The 20,307-nt window shown below is 36.3% G+C and overlaps 1 protein-coding gene across 2 annotated transcripts in view; it reads right to left on the reverse strand.

Moving 5' to 3' along the window:
* Nucleotides 1-11,140: 11,140 nt before the first annotated feature.
* Nucleotides 11,141-20,307, reverse strand: part of AQR (aquarius intron-binding spliceosomal factor) — a 99,405-nt gene continuing 90,238 nt past the window's right edge. For both annotated transcript variants that reach the window (XM_072808615.1, XM_072808616.1), the window contains 4 exons: nucleotides 17,278-17,363; nucleotides 15,757-15,931; nucleotides 13,082-13,195; nucleotides 11,141-11,714 (listed from right to left, as the gene is read on the reverse strand). In XM_072808615.1, the coding sequence (XP_072664716.1) occupies nucleotides 11,403-11,714; nucleotides 13,082-13,195; nucleotides 15,757-15,931; nucleotides 17,278-17,363 (687 nt within the window). In that variant the 3' untranslated portion in view covers nucleotides 11,141-11,402. The remainder of the gene's footprint in view (nucleotides 11,715-13,081; nucleotides 13,196-15,756; nucleotides 15,932-17,277; nucleotides 17,364-20,307) is intronic.

The following is a 20,307-nucleotide window of genomic DNA, read 5'->3' on the forward strand; positions in this document are numbered from 1 at the left end:
TTTTCAATAAAAATGAAAAAAATGGATTAAAAAGAAGTTACAATGGAAATAAAAAATGTTTTAGTTGGAACAATGAAAATATGATATGGGATGTAGGGAATATATAGCTAAAGCTGTGCTATGAAGATATTATACATTACTTTTGGCAATATAAATTGGACAAATTCGTAGAAAAATGTAATTTACCAAACACGACAACAAGAAACAGAATAGTCCTATACTATTAAATAAATTAAATTTGAAATTAAAAACCTTCCATAAAGAAACCCTAGGTTTAGATGATTTCACTGAATTGTTCCAAATGCTGAAAAAATAACACCAATTTTAGAAAATCTTTTCCAGTGAATAAAAAAAGGGGAAAACACTTTCAAATCAATTTATGAGGTCAGCATAATCTTGATGCCCAATCTGACAAGAATGATACCATTATAATAATTATAGACCAATCTCTTATAAATATAAATGCAACAATTTTAATCAAATTATTGGCAAACTTAATAAAGACAATTTTTTTTTAAATTAGGAATGTAAGATTGCTTTCATATTTGAAAAAACAATCATTGGAAGACTTCTGCTACTGTGCATGAAACAGTAACTCATCAACCCACTATAATCAACTAGAAAACTGGAAAAAAATGAAGCAATTATTATCAGACATTAAGCAACAGGCAGCACGGTCTGTGATCTGCAAGAGAAAGGAACAAGACAAGGTGAGCCCAAATAGCAGCACAATGAAGAAGAAGCTAAGTAGAAGCCCAGCAGCCCCACTGAATTTAGGACCTAGAATTGTGGGGAGGCTGAGCTGGCTAGAATTTGTATATGAGAAAAGAGAGTCACACATACAAAGAACTGTAGAAATCTGAAGAGGGATCCCCTCAAGTCTTTGACTGATACAAACCTACATAAACACAGGGTAGAACTCCATGAGGTCAGGTGAAGAACTAACTGCCTGTAAACTATAAGCTACACAATTTCCAGAGCTTACACAAGAATAAGAAATGTTTAAACTTCTACCAGCCTGAGTACAGTATCTCATTGAACACCTGGGGCAGTGGCCATAGGAAGGGTCACAAACTCACTGAACTAAACTAGCCCTAGAGTTAAAGGTACTCTATACCAGTGCAACAAAGCTTAAAAACAAACATCAAAAAAAATTGACCAAAAAAAAAAAATCCACAACTGCCTGTCAAAACAAATTTCACCACTCTTTAAATGAAGACCACAAGGGGCATCTAGGTGGCTCAGTGAGTTAAGCAATCGCCTCTTGGTTCAGGTGAGGTCATGATCTCTGGGTTTTGAGATCAAGCCCTGTGGTGGGCTTCGTGCTCAGTGCAGAGTTTGCTTGAGGTTCTCTTCCTTTCCCTCCCTCTTGGGCCCTGCCCCCACTTGTACACACATGCCCTCTCTCTCTCAAACTAACTAACTAACTAACTAACTAACTAACTAACTAACTAAATAAATAAATAAAATCTTTTTGAAAAGACAACAAAATCCAAATATGCAACAACATAGCATTTATAATTTCCAAGATCCAATAAAAAAGTACTAGGCATGTAAAGAGTAGCAATTTTGGCACATAACCAGAAGGAAAAAAAAGCAATTAATAGAAAAACACATTGATGCAATTCACCACATTAATAAGAGAAAAGCTTATAATCATCTTGATGAATACAGAAAATAATTTGTAAAACTTCAACATTCATTCATATTGAAAAAAAAACACAGCACACTAGAAATAGAAGGAAACTTCTAAAATCTGATACAGAGCAACACAAAACCTATAGCAAACACTGACTAGTGAAATATTGAAAGCCTGGTCCCTAAGATTGGGAAGAAACAAAGATACTCATTTTGATGGCCTCTACTCAACATTGTGCTGGAGGCCCTCAATAGGTCAATAAGCAGAAAAGGGAAATAAAAGGTATATAATTAAGAAGGAAATAAAAACTATTAAAATTATAAATAGAGATCAAACTGCCATCATTCATGGATGACAAATTATGTGTGTAAGAAATCCAAAAGAAACTACAGTCAAATTATGAGAAATAGTAAGTGAATTTATCAATATCACCATGTCCAGGTCAACATACAAAAATACATACAAAAATATATTGCATGTCTGTATACCTGTAACAATTACAAAATATACTAAAAAAGTACCATTTACAAAAGCATAAAAGAATAAAATATCAACAAAAGATGGCCAAGATCTTTGTATAGAAAACTACAAAATATTATTGAGATTAAAAGGCCTAAGTTAATAGAAAGAGATGCCATGTTCCTAGACTGTAAAGATGTCAATTTTCCCCAAATTGATTTATAGATTGAATGCCATCCCAGTAAAATTCCATCTTGTTTTTTGGGTTTTTTGTTTGTTTGTTTTCGGGTCTTTTGTTTTTAGAATTGACAAGATGATTCTAAAATTTATACAAAGACTAAGGTCAATATCTTGAAGAAGAATATAGCTAAAGGATAGACACATCCAAATTCCAAGACAAGGTATAGTTACAGTAGTTAAAGCAGTGAAATGTTGGCAAAAGAAAACTATACAAATGAAACAAGTTCAGAAATAGACTCACACATAAACTATCACTTGATTTATGACAAAAGTGACATTATAGTGTCACATGAAAAACGATGGTCTTTTAATAAGTAGCGCTCTATCTTGATTCCTACCTCACATCATACAGAGAAATCTATTTGAGAAGACAGACACAAAAAAGTACATTCTGTATGATTCCATTTAAATAAAGCTTGAAACCAAAACTAATCATGGCAGAAGACATTTTTTATGGGAGAGAATAATGAGCGGTAGGGGGCCTGACAGCGAATTTCTGGAGGTGGCACTGTTCTATTTCTTGATTTGGGTGACGATTACATGATTGTATTCACTTTATGGAAATGTACAGAGTTGTTCATCTGACTTGTGCACTTATCCATGTGTATAATACACTTCACTAAAAAGTTTACTTAACCAGAAGCATATAGTCTATACCTATAATATTTATATTTAATATAAATATATATATTTATATATTTTATATATATATATAAATAACCAAATGTATTCTTAGGAGCCCCAAAACCCTACTGATATGTAGCACATCTTGCTTTTTGCAAGGTCCTACTAATTTAGGAACTCCTCATTTAATTGCTGAAGTATCAATGACTGCTGACATTCGTGACTCTTCACCAAAGGTAGGGCTGTTTTTCTGCAGAGGAAACACATTCTCTATTTGCTTAGATGAGCTCATTCACTTACTGAGAGTTCAACTAGATCAAGAGTTGCAATGATAGCTTCTAAAAAACTTATCACAATTGATTTTGTAATTGTATAAGAGCATCTTGTTTTGAGTTGTGTTAACAATAGACTTTTAAGACTCTCAACCATAGGAAACAAACTGAGGGCTGCTAGAGGGGAGAGGGATGGGGGATGGGGTAACTGGGTGACAGGTAATAAGGAGGGCACATGATATACTGAGCACTGGGTGTTATATAAGACTGATGAATCACTGATCTCTACCTCTGAAACCAATAATACATTATATGTTAATTAACTGAATTTAAATAAAATTTAAAAAAAAACAATAGACTTTTATTCCTGGGAACTTTAACTGTAACTCACATAGATTTTCCTTTCAGCTTCCAAGTGTGCTAAGGATTTGTGGTAGGTAGAGTTAAATTGAGATGCTGAATCAGTTGATGTATAACGGTAATTTAAAGTTCAGGTTTTGGTAAGTCTTGTCTTTCCCCTGATTATATGTTATACTTTTAAAGCTGTTATTTAACCTGTTCTGACTTTGCTTAAAAATAAAGACTTTACCAAAGAGAGAGGCAAATAAACCAGAAGAAACACTTAAGAGAACAAACTGAGGGTTGATGGAGGAGGGAGGGGAGGGCCTAGATTGGTGATGGGTATTAAGGAGGGCACTTGTGTTGAACACTGAGTGCTGTATGTAAGTGGTGAACCTGAATTCTACTCCTGAAACCAATAGTACACTCCATGTTAACTAACTAGAATTTAAATAATAGTTTGAAAAGAAAAAAATAGGGTATTTGGAGAGGCTCCCCTCCACCCCCACCCAAAGACTTTAGGCTTTAGCATTTCAGAGGCACGGATTAAATACTGCTTGTTAGAGTTCCTTCCCATCTTATGTTTCTCATGACTTTTTTTGGAACAAAACAAGTATTGATTTGGCTTTCACCCCTAGGTGTAAACACTATAAACATCAAAGCATACTTTCTATAGATCTCTCATCTCCTATCCTGATCTTGGTATCCTCTCTGGTGCTTTAATCATGAGGAGCTCTTTAGGAAGCTTGCCTTACCCATTGTGGAGTATAAGTGTTGCTCCTTTTACTTTGTTTCAAGCAAGTGAATTTAATGAATAGCATGGTAAGGGATTTGTCTGTAAGTTGGAGGGTGGTTCTAGTCCCAGTGCCCACAATAGTATAGTGTCTTAGGTAAATCACCCATTTCCCTTGTGTTCTTTTTTTTTTTTTAATTTTTATTTATTCATGATAGGCACACAGTGAGAGAGAGAGAGGCAGAGACACAGGCAGAGGGAGAAGCAGGCTCCATGCACCGGGAGCCCGACGTGGGATTCGATCCCGGATCTCCGGGATCGTGCCCTGGGCCAAAGGCAGGCGCCAAACCGCTGTGCCACCCAGGGATCCCTCCCTTGTGTTCTTATCTATGAATAAATGGGGTCATTTCTGGCATTGTTTCCCATCACACGGTATGCCCTCAACAGTCCAAGAATTCACAAGAATTAAATACTTGAATTTCAAAGATCTCTTCCAGCTTTTTCACATATTTAACTCAATTCATTCCTGTGAAAAGTAGTATCAGCAAAATAAAATACAAATTAACTAGGTCTACTCCTGTTCCACTACTATTCTTGGGACAGTCTGGGATTAGAAGAAACCACACCAGAAGGTGCTACAGGAAGCAAAGGGGTAATGAGAATACAGCAGTACAGCAAGTACTTTTATTCATGAAAAAAACAAAACAAAACAAAACAAAACAAAAACCTCTTCCCAAATGGCCAAAATAAACCAATGAACTAAAGTAGAAAACAATATTTTATACAATCAATTTTCATCCAGAACCCATAGTTTTTTGAAAAATGTCAGTAAAATCAATTTCTCAAAAAAAGCTTTTTAAATATTAAACCAGGTATTTCCCAAGAAGTGGCTACCATTATAGCTCTTGAAATTAGATTTACTGTAAAAGAGGTTGTTAGGTAAGTGTATTATGTAAGCCAAAGATGGTGAGGAAAGGGATCATGGGGACAGTCATCTCTGGAGATCAACCAAGAGAGAATTCAACATATCCGATGCAAGGTAACTCTTGGGATCCCTTGTGTTAAACTTTCTCAGGACGGGGTAATTTTCTTCATTTTCTGTATTTGCCTTTATTTTCTTCTATTATTTCTGGTCCATTCTTCTTGCCCATACTTTTCCTTCTTTGAAACTTTAAATGTGTGTTTTCTTTTCAAAGTTTTAAGAGCTGGAAAAACAAGATATATTGGAAATACAAACTGTTTTTTCACTGCATGGTAAGGAACGAGAAAGGCCTAGTGTGAAATCCTGGAGTCTAAAATTAAAACCTGAACAGAGAATGCTCAATGACCTTTTCTTAGGAGGCTCACATGAAAGAATGTCATGGTACATTGATCAAACTTCTATTCATTTGCATTTTCAGGATGTTGCTATTAATACCATATGACACTCAACAAATTACACTACAATATGACATTTTGTACAAATTACTTCACCTCTAGTTTCTTCTTCAGCTGTGTTATTTCAGCCTCTGGTTAATTAAAAAAAAATTAAGAGGTGTGTTTTGTTTTGTTTTTGTAGGGGAGGAAAAACTTTACCTCTACCTTTTTAGGGTTGGTCACTGGGGGCCTATGAGATAAATGGACAAAAGGTTAACAAGAGAAGCATACAAATTTTATATTTTAAACTTTACTTCTGTGGTGGTTACACAAAAAAGAAGTAAAAATCCAAAAGCTGTCTGGCTTATATACTGTTTTAACAAAGAGCAATAAATTGTGAACCCAATAGACAAAATGGGGGCTTGGGCTTTTAGAAGTTGCAAATTGGGGGAAAATAAGTATATGGGGAAACTAATGGAGAATAAGAATTATTTTATTAAGATTTATTTATGCAGACTCATCTCAGTGCCATCTGTTTCTAGCAATAAGGGTTATTTTCCTCTTCCTAGTACAGAAGAAAGAGGACACCTTAACAAATGAAAATTTGTCACTTTACAAAGGGACATTAGTGCCCTGATTTTTGGCAGAAGGAGAGGATGGAGTCTTTCCTATGCCTGCTACTTCTCAATTGCCTTTAGGTCAAAATAATCCTTATGCCAAAGTGGCATATTTCACGGTGGTATATTATAATCCCCTTAATTTCCTAAGGGGAAATCAAAGTTCAAGTGCTCTGGTAAAGATACTGGTTCCCAAATTACTGTGTTTTGCAGTTAGTTCTCTAAGGTGTCTTAAAAAAAAAAATTCTATTGTCAAGTTTGGGAAATGCTTGGTTAAACAGTTAAGCATGATTTTTTTTTCTCTAGCAGTTCTCAGAATCTTTAATTAACTAACAAAGCAATGTGATTCTGCAAAAAGAGTAATTCGTTGTGTTCCCCAAGCTTCTTTGACCATGGACCATGTTTTTCAGGAGTTTTCAAGACTAGTGTTTTCCGGTAATATATGTTGAGAAGTGATGGGATTAGCCACCCTTGTATGTAAGTACAGAATTTTGAGCAGCTGTTGAAATAAGTATAAGCCAAATTGAGTAAAGGTGGCACAGTATCAGCAGTAACCATGCTACATTCTGAGTCATGCTTCAGGGGACTAGGCTCTGATTTTCCCCTGGGAAGAAAAACCAGTGTCCAGAACTTCTGGATCCTACTGAATTAAAACCCCTTCTCGGGCACTAAAGAGTATCAATGGATGAAGGAAAAATGATCTCGTGTTCATTTCCATCCTTGGCTCAGTACAGCTCGTTGCATTATTCTTAAACATCTATTAACACGATTGCTTTGTAATTACAAAGGCTAACTGCCAAGTCTTTTTCACAGGAAGCAAGGCACTGCTTGTCTTTAACTGCTCTTCTGGCTCATGCAAAAGTGTCAGCTTTAAAGAAATTTTTTTTAAAATCCTATGTTAACTGAAGAAACAACTCTAAAATGTCATTTGAGTGACTGTAAGATAAAAAGGAAAAAAGCACATTCAAGGTACAAAGCTAACTAAATGCAACCATTAGATGATTTGGGGTGTGTGTGTGTGGGGTGCGGGATTCAGAACTGATGGGAGTCATCAGAAGTGTGATGGTACCTAGCGCCTTCCCCTCTGGTTATCTTGTTTTGTCAGAATTTTAATTTCAGCAGAGACCATCCTCAATACTGTGATCGACTGATTCAGATTCTCAACCAGTAGACTTGATCCTTGATCCTCAACTGTCCAACTGCTGCCACATGTCCTCTTCTTCAGCAGCTTTCAGGTTCTCAGAGTACAGGCAAAGCTAAGCACCCAGGCCGAGGACTGGTTGGTAATATCCTATATTGTCTCAAGGATTTGGGAAAAAAATGGAGACAGAAGGACTAACATCTACTGAGCACCCACGTGCCAGGTATTTTCACAAATGTTACCTCATTAATAAATAGATTTTTTTCCAATTTTGAGAATAAAGAAAACTGGGGCTTAAAAAGGTTATAAAATGTATCTAAGGTCAAACCAAATGCTGATGAGCAAATGAAGTAAAATTTGAGCCAGGTCCAAGTCCAGGGTCTGCTTTACAATATTATGCTGTTTCCTGATCATAAAAAACTCCATTTATATAGGAGCATGAATGACCCACTTATGCCATTTTTCTCAGTATCTAGTGCAACATCTCAATTTTTATCATCACACTAACTTCAAGAGACCTGATAATGTTTGGATCATCTCATTCATTTGCTCAAATCAATGGAGCTATTTATTCTGAACTGCTGGTAATGAACTTCCTTAACTCAGCATTTTGTGGAAAAAAGTCTAAATACTTGAATTGCTTCATTTCATGCTCATTCTCTTGCATACATCTTTTTGGTTTGCTTTTAAAAATAGATTCCAAAATCATGACATATTCAGATCTGAGAAACAGGATGGAGGGCAATGAGAACATTAATGTGAAATGGTCACCTGTGTCTGTTGTAATCCCAATAGAAAACTCTTGAATTTATAAAGGAATCACGCTTGTGTGCTTGACTGAAATAAAAAAATGTAAACAAAAACACTGCTCTAGGGTTGTAGACTTGGATTTGATCCCTTCCTTAGAAGAGTCCCTTTGACTCTTCCACTGTTGCCACCCTCGTTCATCCTCAGTTTCCTCATTATTTAAAATAAGAATAGATCTCTTAAGTTCCTTTAAAAATTTCATAAATTTAGTCAACTATAACTCACTGATCATTCCTGTGAAAAGACAATTTAGGATAATTCAAATCCTACCACTATTGTCCCTTTTAAAATTTCTTTGACAAAGGTGAAGGACTCACCCATCTTTCAGTTAAATTTTCTTTTTAGCGTGACAGAAAATCAAACAGCAAAGAAAAATTAAGTCACTACCTAGACAGAGTGATATATAGTGTCTGGAAAGTAGTTTACTTAATGAAAAACCAGCATAACAGTTTGCTTATTTTGGTTGCAGGTATATACCCTCTAAAGGGTAGAGAGAAAAACCAATCTTTTCCAGGAAACAGTAATAAAGCTTCTTTCTCTTTTGCTTAGCCTGATACTAAAATATTCACAAATGAAAATAATTCTGTGAGTGCTAGTTCTCATACGGATGCCCAAAACAACTGCTTCCAAATTCTTATAATCAGAGAAATTATGTAACAGACTATCTGGCTCAATCCTTACTCCAGTAACAAACAGACCAAGGTTTTCCAATACAGTTTCCTTGACATTCACTTTCCTTTTCCTGTGTTCTGATGCAATAACACACCTTGTAACATGAGAACCTGACTCATCTCCACCACAGCCTGGTAGTCAGTCAGTCAGTCAAAAATATCATGGATTTCCAATCATGAAATGGGCAAAAGACATGAACAGAAATCTCACAGAAAGACATAGACATGGCCAACAAGCACATGAGAAAATGCTCCGCATCACTTGCCATCAGGGAAATACAAATCAAAACCACAATGAGATACCACCTCACACCAGTGAGAATGGGGAAAATTAACAAGGCAGGAAACCACAAATGTTGGAGAGGATGTGGACAAAGGGGAACCCTCCTGCATTGTTGGTGGGAATGTGAACTGGTGCAGCCACTCTGGAAAACCGTGGAGGTTCCTCAAAGAGTTAAAAATAGACCTGCCCTACGACCCAGCAATTGCACTGTTGGGGATTTACCCCAAAGATAAAGATGCAATGAAACGCCAGGACACCTGCACCCTGATGTTTCTAGCAGCAATGTCCACAATAGCCAAACTGTGGAAGGAGCCTCGGTGTCCATCAAAGATGAATGGATAAAGAAGATGTGGTTTATGTATACAATGGAATATTACTCAGCCATTAGAAACGACAAATACCCACCATTTGCTTCGAAGTGGATGGAACTGGAGGGTATTATGCTGAGTGAAAGAAGTCAATTGGAGAAAGACAAACATTATATGGTCTCATTCATTTGGGGAATATAAAAGATATTCTAAGGAAATAAAGAAGAAAGGAGAAAAAATAAGTGGGAAATATCAGAAAGGGAGACAGAACATGAGAGACTCCTAACTCTGGGAAATGAACTAGGGGTGGTGGAAGGGGAGTTGGGTGGGGGGTGGGGGTGACTGGGTGATGGGCACTGAGGGGGGCACTTGATGGGATGAGCACTAGGTGTTATTCTGTATGTTGGCAAACTGAACACCAATACAAAATAAATTTATAAAAAAAAATTAAAAATAGTCATCCAAAAAAATATCATTGACTTAACTTTCTTGGCTTAATCTCTGTATGAATTCATTTCTCTAAAATGTCAAGGTCAGAAGCATTTCAGTGGCAGTGTGCAGTTTTTGCCTATTTCTTCAAAGGTTCTTTGAACGTGGTCAAGCCTTTAGGTAGAGGCACTAGAAAAGGTATTTTGGGGAAATGCTCCCCATTAGATATAACAGATGATGTCGAAATGGGAAGAGAAGTAGTGGGCAGGCTTTCCCTACCTTATTCATCTCTTTTCTGGCCACCATGCCCAGGAAACCTTATAGGCAGAGGTCCCATGTCAGAAAACATTGGACATACCCACTATTAACTTTACCATCACAGAATCATCACTCCACCTCTCATTCATGTTGAGGACAGTACAATAATCTCAGAACAATGCTTCTCAAACTACAAAGTGTATATAAGTCACCTGGGCACTTTGCTGAAAAGGGGATTCAGATTTAAGAAGTCTGGGGTAGAGCCCAAAGTGCTACAGTTTTAATGAGCTTCAGTGGATGCGGATACTTCTGGTTTGCAAACCACACTTGAATAGCAAGGTCTCTTGAGCACATTCTACCTTAAGGTCTCCTTGTGGCTGGTTATCTATCAAGAGAACTAAACAGAGCAGAACACTTACAACCTCTGCATTGTAAGAATTCTATCCTTTAAAGGGGAGTTAAGTTCAGTGACTTTCACTGCCCAGACTCTGGATCTTTCTTTTTGCCCAGATGGATTTGCCAGATTCTTCTTGGTTAGCTGAATGACAGATCCTGGCTCACCCTTACCAGCTTGATTTGATGCTATTTCGATAACATCTCAAACATTAAGAGCACTTGCTAAAACACAGACACCTAGGTCCTAATCCTGACATCCTAATTAGGTCTAGAGTGGCCCTAAGAATAAATAGATATCCTAGGTGGTTCTAATACATAAGACTTTGGGGAAGGAAATACATGTAGTCTCTTCGACTAACTGGAGAGGTCTGTATCTATCTATGGCAGCCAAAGGAAAAAAGGAAACACAACTTGAATATCTGATACTGTAATAGAAGAAACCACTTCTTCCCAATTTGAACACTTACTTCAGGGCGTTTATGGTTAATTTTGTCCTTTTCCTCAGAAAGTTTCACTGAAAATGGCAAATATGTCTTGTGTATTCTACAGAAAACTCTTGTAATGTGGGTATGATTACAGCATTTAATTATAAAAATATCAAATGAATGGCTATTTGCCCTTCTGACTGAACAAATGAAACAAGTTGTTCACACATAATTTTCTTTTAAATATATCCAAGAAGACAAACACGAAGATCAGTTACCAAAAATAAGGAATGAACATTAACTAGTACCCTTAAAAGAGCAGAAGCAAATATAAAATACAAAAAGTAGCTTTACTTATTAGACTTTACAAATGAAATGTCCTCCCTAAGAAAGGCCACAGTTTGGCTACTTGGTCTCCTCTGGGGCAGGTGTGACAGCTTGAGAGGCATTAGCCTCTGCTGGTACAGTTACAGGTCCTGCCACAGTAGCAGTGATATCAGATGTAGTAGGGATGGCTTCTGGACTGGAACTAGCTCCTGTCTGATTGGGGGTGCTTTCAGTCTGAGATGCTGAGGATTCTTGACTGGAGGTGGCATCTGTCAGACTGGATAGATCAGCTTGAGCAGGATTGGCCTCTTCTTCTGTTTCCAACTCTGTTTCCTGACTTTGAACTTCCTCACCTTCTTCTACCATAGCAGGTGGCAGCTGTAATAAAGTCTAATAAAAATAAAGAAAAAATCAGTGTGAACTCCAATGAAAAAAACACCGGCTTATAAAGTTATGCTCATGAATATTATCTTCCTAATAGATACTGTTCGATCTAGAGTTCTCTAAAACACCACTTACCATTTTATATTACAAACATAACTCTGATGACAATGGCCTAGATCTTGCTGACTCCAAAGATCAAGTAACATATTAGATCTTCAGGGAAGAAAATAATATGAAAATCTATCAGTTTTTTTTAGCCAAGAAATTTGCTTTAACACTTCTGCAAAAACAGTGGCTGATTAGGACTGACTGTTACAACTCAAGGGCCAACTTCAATCAAGAGCCCTCTGAGGGGTGGTGAGGAACCATGCCTTCAGACACAACCATGGCAGAGAGGAGCAGCAGGGCCTGAAGCTTCTGTCCCCAACCAATAGAACCCTGGAGCAGGGATGCTTGGGTGGCTCAGTGGTTGGGCGGCTACATTAGGCTCAGGTCGTGATCCCAGGATCCGGGATCAAGTTCCACATTGGGTTCCTGAAGGAGCCTGCTTCTCCCTCTGCCTGTGTCTCTGCCTCTCTCTGTGTCTCTCATGAATAAATAAGTAATATATCTTAAAAAAAAAAAAAAAAAAAAGAACCCTGGAGCAGCTTTACATCACAAGTGTGGGTGAGGATGTATATCAACTACAGCTCTTGTATACTGCTGCTGGGAATATGGTGCCAACTAACTGGCAAAAGGGATGGGCAATTTCTTAAAAAGTTGAACACATATTACTTTATTATTCAGCCATTCTACTCCTAGGGATTTGCCCAAAAGAAAATACAAAGAGAGGTACAAGAATGTTCACAGCAACTTTACTTGTGATTGCCAAAGTTGGAAAGAACCCAAATGTCCATCGTGGTAGGTCCATATAATGGGATACTATTTGGCAATAAAAGGAAAGGATTACAGATTGATGGTAAGATCCTTGGTTGCCTGGAAAGGTGGGAACAGGATTGGTGAAGGATGAAAAGGGTTACCAAGGGGCATGAGGAAACTTTTGGGGATAATGATTGTTTATTATCTTGACTGTAGTGACGGTTTCGGTGAAACCGTCACTACAGTATATATCAGTGTGTGTGTATATATATACATATACACACACACACACACACACAGATATATGTGTACATATAGATATATATTCATATATACATATATATTATGCTAGATATATATACGTATATATATCTGTATATATACATATACATATAATTCAGTATGTTCTGTATATATCAGAACATATTGAATTATATACTTTAAAGGTATAGTCTGCAAAGGAGATGATTCTTTCTACAACAAGAAAAATAAGAGTGAATTTTGAGAAAACTCACCTGATGATAATGGTGTGTGGTCTGTATCAAATGCATGTACATGTTGTACACAAAGTTTGCCATCTGGGGCATGTTCTTTATTATCTGTACTTCATGAGATGGTCGTTCTCCATTCTAGAAGGCAAAAAGAAAATTAAGTACAGTGAGAAGTTGATATGCTAAAAACAAACATTCCAGAAGCCCATGTCTCCATCTTATGTATAAGCAGTACTAGGGTTTGGAGGACATCTGAATAGTACCAGGATGTTAAGATGTAAGTGTGAGAGCTAAATAACGACTTCATAAAGAGAGATTGAATTTAAATTTAGCAAAATGTAGAGACTAGAAGAGAACTAAGAGTTATTATCCTTTAATACAATTTCAGGCTGGCAAGTAAAATAGGAGTTTGGGTCTAGGAACTCACATAGAAGAATAAGAGATAAATGATCATTTGAATACAGAGAAAAATCAACATGGCCTAAAGTATGGTCTCTAATACCTTGTTTGCTCCAAAGGCAATTTCAAGTTTATTCAGAAAGAAAATATTAAAATTTTTTCCTATTTATGGTTTTCTAAAACTAAGCTAACATTACTATTACTTAATATACAGACTATTAGAAGGGTCAAAATTCAAAAGATTTTTTTTTTTAACTAATAAAGTATATGGTCAAATATTAAAAGTCCAAACTTTGTGGTATGTATCAGAACTATCTGAGAAGACTTAAATGGTGGAGGTGTGTTGGCTCCAGCTCCCAGAGACTGAGATTCAGTAGGTCTGATACAGAATGAGGAGATGCTGATGTAGTAGTTTCCGACAACCATCTAAGAAACACTGCTCTACTAGTGCAGGTAAAGTGGTAAAGCAAATAGAGACAATAAAAATTTTGCACTTCTTCCTAAGCCATCCTAGAGTAAAGATGAACAACTTTCCTATTTACAGTCAATTATATAATATTTATAAAGCCTCTTACTATAGAAGTAGTTCAGAAAACCATAAAGGTAAAAAAATTCTATCAAGAAAATGATTTTTACCATAAAGTAACAAATTAGCGCACCTAATTTCAGAAATAAGTGTATTAAATAGTACTTCTAAGAATTAAGCAGGATGGCAGTATTACATGTAGGCAGGTGTTCTTTGGATAATGGTCACTTTCTGCAATGGTCACACCTGTGTGCAAAGACCGTCATTCTGTTACAACTATGTAATAATATGGAGTTTACAACATGGAAGGTTTTGTTTTTGTTTTATGATTTTTATTTGTTTGCTTATTGTCTGGTGGTTCCATTGGGAGCTGCCTCTTCTGAGATGTAGCGCTAGCTGTGCAGTCCTCTCCACCTCCGGCACTGGTCTCTTGAGCAGAAGATGGGCAGGTGCTCTTAGCCCTCAGCACCCCCAGGGCCTGAATCCGTGGTGTTGGGTAAAGCACTGGTTTTCAAGCCTTCTCTTCATTGGCACTGACCAATCTCCTCTATGTGCCTCCAACTGTGTCCCTGCAGCCTTTGCATAAGACTGTGCCTCAGACCCTGTCCAGACTGCAGAGGCTGACACTAAAGGCTTCGTATGGCCCCATCCCATCAAATCATTCCACCCTTATCCTTCTATTCCTCCATAGCATCATTTCAAATGAATGAATGAATGAATGAATGAATGCAGTTTTAAAAAAATGTACTTAGCCTTACTATAACACAGAATTTTTTTTTTTTTGGGGGGGGAAGAAGTATACTGTGAACATTTATTTAAAATCCAAATGGACTCCTCAGACATTGCAGTAAGTGAAAAATGCAAAGCCCAAAAGTCACAACCTCAAGATTAGTTAGTATGCTAATCTTTATGAAAGAAAGAAAATCTAAGAAAATAAACAGGTATTTGCTTCTTTATGCAAAAGGAACTGTGGGAAGAATGAAGGAGAAACTAAAGGGACTGGTCACCTGTTGGGGTGGGGGTTGGAAAGGTAGCAGGGATGAGGAGGAGGAACACTGAGTATGTCCTTTGTTAAGTCTATGTGCTATCCCTTCCTACATTCTACAAAATGTAGCTTTCTTAAGAGTTCTCCAAGAGCTAAACCATTTATTACTGTTACCATGTAATGGGTTAAAATCTCCTTAAAAAGCTGAACAAAGGGGGATCCCTGGGTGGCTCAGCGGTTTGGCGCCTGCCTTTGGCTCAGGGTGTGATCCTGGAGTCCCGGGACTGAGCCCCGCATCGGGCTCCCGGCATGGAGCCTGCTTCTCCCTCTGCCTGTGTCTCTCATGAATAAATAAATAAAATCTTAAAAAAAAAAAAAAAAAGCTGAACAAAGGTAGTACAGTACAGTACAGTGCTTTATGTGGATTCTGGGGTCACACTGCCTGGGTTTTCAAATCTTGGATTCTTTACCTATGAGATACATGACCAAACTAATTGACTTTGCTCATCCTGTTTCCTCATACATAAAATGGGGTTGATATGAAAACCTACTGAACAGGAAGATTAAGTGAGATGAAAAGAGATAATGTATGGGAAGAACTAACTGCTTAATACATAGTGAGTACTCAATAAATGTTAGCATGTAATTATTATTTTGCACAGAAAATCTAGTTCAGTTCTACAGTGTCAGGAACACTCTAAACCAGTGACTGGATGATCCATGTGATGCTGTTCCTAGCTACTGGGTCATCTAAAGAACAGTGCTGCTCTACACAATGGAGAGTCTTACCTTTCTACTGGTTGGGAAAGGTTCTGTTGGAATTATATGCAAATGAAGTGGACGGGCAGTAAGCTGGCTGAAAGCTGGAGTTAGTTCAAAACAGTTTTGGAAGAGGGATACTCTTGCAAAGATATACAATCCAAGTCTGGCTCTAGACATGGCCACCACTAAGCGACGGACATCCCTTTTAGAAATAAACAAAATTAATTAGGATAGTTCAAGATTAATAACATATGTATGTAGCTTTTTTTCTTTTTTTTACTTATTCTACTAAATATTCCCAGTAAAGCTATAGTAATAAAAAGTTAAGCTTAATAAAAGTTAAGCTTTAAAAACAGAATAAACATTAGGTTAATCAAAATCAAGTGACTAGTTAAGCCAAGTAAAGTTATTGCTTTATCACTAACCTTTATGTTGATGTTTTTGTTTCTGAGGGGGGGTTATTATGACCAGTGCACTGACTACAAGGTCTAAGTAGCTACATGAGAATTATGGAACAAGAAGTCAAGTCATAAGAATGTGAAAAAGACAAAAGCATGTCACCATAAGAAAAAAGATGGGGAGGGAATGACACAGTATTCACATATTTATACTGTGAGTTTTGGAGAGATTTTAACTATGTAAATCATAATGATGCCCCATTCAGACAGCAGCTATAAATCTCAATGCAGAAAAAGAACTGTTTTTTTTTAGAAAACTGACTCTCCAAATACATGTTTGATAAATAAGCAAAAAAACAAAAAACAAAAAACAAAAAACTATTTTAGAATGCAATAGTTTTCAAACAATTTTTTGAGACATTACATTTTTGTTTACTCTTACATAAAAGTTATCGTTCTAATGGAGCCTGATCACTGGGCTAAGCTCCAAATAGATTTTGACTTAATGACAACATTATGAGAGCTTGGAGACTTTTCTCTTTATATCCACCAAGTAAAATAATAAAATGAACTCTCATTATAGTTTTGTTAGTAAGTCATATGAGATAAAGATTTATATAAATCTAAATGGCTGCTTTGTAGTAAGAAGATATTTTTCTCATAAATCTCTGACGCATAAATACATCACAATAAATGATAAAAATAGATTATTGTTATTTTTGACAATTCTTAATCCTGGGAGAACAAATGGTTCCTTTATCCTCTAACAATGAAGCTGAAAGACTGAGAAAAAAGTGAGAAAAAGGTCAGAAATCCTGTGCAATGAAAAATGTACTTTGAAGACTCTTTACCACCTTATCTCTTTTAATTTCTGACATTATATATATATATATATATATATATGATATATTAAGATTTTATAATAAAATGCTATCTCTGGGTGTTACTGAAGACTAGAAAGTAAATGTACTAAAATATTTAAGATTCAAAAAAATCAGAGGCAATGACAATAGTTAACTGTACAAAGAATCTGATACTGTTACATTCCAACAAAAAGCCTCCAAACCAAAGGCTGCCCAAACAATTAATTATGCTTTAAACTTAAAGCAGATAATAAAGTTCAATAAGATAAAAGATCTCCCTTATGTACCTCAGATGGCCCACTGCCCTGGTTCGTACCAGAGAAAGAAGAATATAATCATTCTGTTGACCCTGAAATCTGTCAACAGTTGTCACCTAGGAAGAAAAAATGGGAAATATGGTATATTTTCCAAAGCACAATAACAAGATTCTAGAGAGATCTTTTAAATAATATGCAAGAAATAAAAATCTTATTAAAATAATCAATCCCAAAAGAAACATGATCATATATACTTGGGGAGTTGAGAAAACCAGTTATTAATGAATTCTATGAAATAAACTTTAGTAACCAGATTAGGCTGTGTCCCTATGTTATTTACACTCATAGCACTGGTCTTAATGTCTGCTGACAACAAAATTACTATCTGTAGAATTAACAGTCTTCCCCTACTAGACTGCCCGACTCCATGGATGCAGGGACCTGTTAATCTTATAACCTGGTATCCCAGGTTTGATGTCCAGCAGCAAAACTTAGTATACTCACTTACTATCTAGCATATTCTTAGTTCTCATGAACAACATCCTTCTGACAAAAACAAAAACAACCCAAGTAATCTTCATAGTACTTTTGCTCAGTTTGAAACTCTGTACAACTAGGAAAATTCACGCAGGTCTCAGTCTAATATGGGCACTCAGGCATTTATCTCCTTTTCACTAATTCAACAAAAAAAGTTTATGTTTACCTGTATAACCTATAATTCATGGTCCATAGTTTTAAGAATTTTACAAAACATTTATTTTTAATCAACTTCTCAGAAGTGTAATTTACATATAATAAAATCCACTCACTTTAAGTGTTTACTTTGATCAATTTTGACAATATATGCTCCTAGATAAGTACCACGATGAAGTTTTCCATCACCTCCGGCCCCTTTGTAGTTAAAAGTACTCCTAAGCTCTGAGCAAACAATGATCTACTTTCTGTCACTATAGATTACTTTTTGCCTCTGTAAAATTCCATAAAAATGGAATCACATTTTTTTTTTTTTGTTTAGCTTCTTTCACTTGGCATGTTTTTGAGATTCATTCATGTGCTGTGTCCATGAGAAGTTCATACCTTTTTACTGTTGAATAGTATTCCTATGAACAGATATACCACATTTGCTTACCCATTTACCTGTTCATGCCATTTGGGTTGTTTCTGGTTTGGGGTTTTTGTTTTGTTTTAAATTTTGATTCCAGTATAGTTAACATACAGTGTTATATTAGTTTCACAATATAATGATTCAACAATTCTATATATCACCTGGTGCTCATCATGGCAAGTATATTCCTTAATCCCCATCACCTATTTTACCCAACCTGCCATCCTCCTCCCCATCAGTTTGTTCTCTACAATTGTTTCTTAATTTGTCTTACCCCCCCTTTGCTCATTTGTTTTTGTTTTTTAAATTTCACATCATTGAAATCATATAGTATTTCTCTCACTTATTTTGCTTAGCATTATACTTTCTAGCTCCATTCGTGTTGCAAATGGCAAGATTTCATTTTTTTAAATGATATTTAAAAATAATATTCTGTTGTATGTGTGCACACACACATCATCTTTATCCATTCATCAGTCAATGGACACGTGGGCTGCTTCCCTATGTTGGCTATTGTAAATTATGCTGCTATAAACATAGGGGTGCATGTATCCCTTTGAATTAGTGTTTTTGTATTCTTTGGGTAAATACCCAGTAGTGCAATTGCTGGATCATAGGGTAGAGCTAATTTTTAACTTTCTGAGGAACCTCCATACTGTTTTCTACAGTGGCTGTAGCAGTTTGAATTTGGTTTGGGACTATCTTAAATAAAGCTACAATTCATGTGTTTTTGTGGATGTTTCGATGCTCTTGAATGAATATCCAGGATTGAAACTGCTGAGCTATATGATAAGTGTATATTTAACTTCATGAGAAACTGTCAAACTGTTTTCCAAAGATGCTGTACCACTCTACACATTCACCAGCATTGTTCCAGATTTAAAGTTTCAGTTGATCCACATTCTTGCCAACAACTGGTATACGGTCAATCTTGTCAATTTTAGCCAATCTATTTGGTGTGCAGTGTACCTCATTGTAGTTTTAATGTGTATTTCCCTGAAGAAAAACAATGGTAAGCACTTTGCATGTGCTTACTGGCCATTCCTATGTTTTCTCGTGTGGACTGTCTATTCATTTGCCGATTTTATTTTAGGCTATCCTTATTTAACAATGACTGTTGCAGGGGTTCTTATATTTTGGGTTTAATTCTGCTCTTATGCGTGGATGTAATCCCTGGAAATTTCTGTTGCCAACCTGACCATGGAGAGAGTGTGTCTGAGAACTGGGCTCACACACTCAAAATGGCAGAACAGAAGGATGAAATGAACCTTGGTCTTTGTTGACATCATGGATAAAAATGAACCTAGGTCTTTGTTGACATCATGGAGTCGTCACTAACCCAGCCCTGGAGCCGTTTCACTCTTGTCTTCTTATAATGAGAAAGAATAACTTTCCTTTTAAGTTTTTCTATTCTAAATAAGAGGATTCAGATACCGAGGCTCTTCTATTTCCAGGTTTTCTTTATTTCAAAGTTACTAATTTCTCATTTTCACTTTCCACATGGAGTGTGTCCTTGTACTCCTTTCAACTTTGTCTCCATTTCTGTGTTTTTATTTTCTTCCAGCTCATATTTCATCTCTTCCCGAGTTATTAAATTTCTCTGCTTTGTAGCCTACCCCCCCCAGAAATGGTTACTTAAGCATTTTAAAATTCACAGCCAATGTGTATTCAAAGTTTTCATCTGTTCCAGACCAATGTTTTCTGAAGCAAATGTCTTGTCAGTATGTTTTGATGCCCTTCTTCTTCCCTATATAAATTGAGCTCATGCTAGGTTCCTTTTTCTATTTCATCACTGAATAAGTGGGTTTCTTTGATTAGCTATGAGCAAGAGGTTAAGTCGGGTTGGGCTGGATGGTTTCCTAAAGATCAGATGGTTTTCACAACAGAAGGTTCTCTATTCTTCTGCTACTACAGAGACAAGTCTGTTTTTTGGCTTTCCTATAGGCTTTTTTGAA

Source organism: Canis lupus, chromosome 32, assembly GCF_048164855.1.
Source record: "Canis lupus baileyi chromosome 32, mCanLup2.hap1, whole genome shotgun sequence".
NCBI lineage: Eukaryota > Metazoa > Chordata > Mammalia > Carnivora > Canidae > Canis > Canis lupus.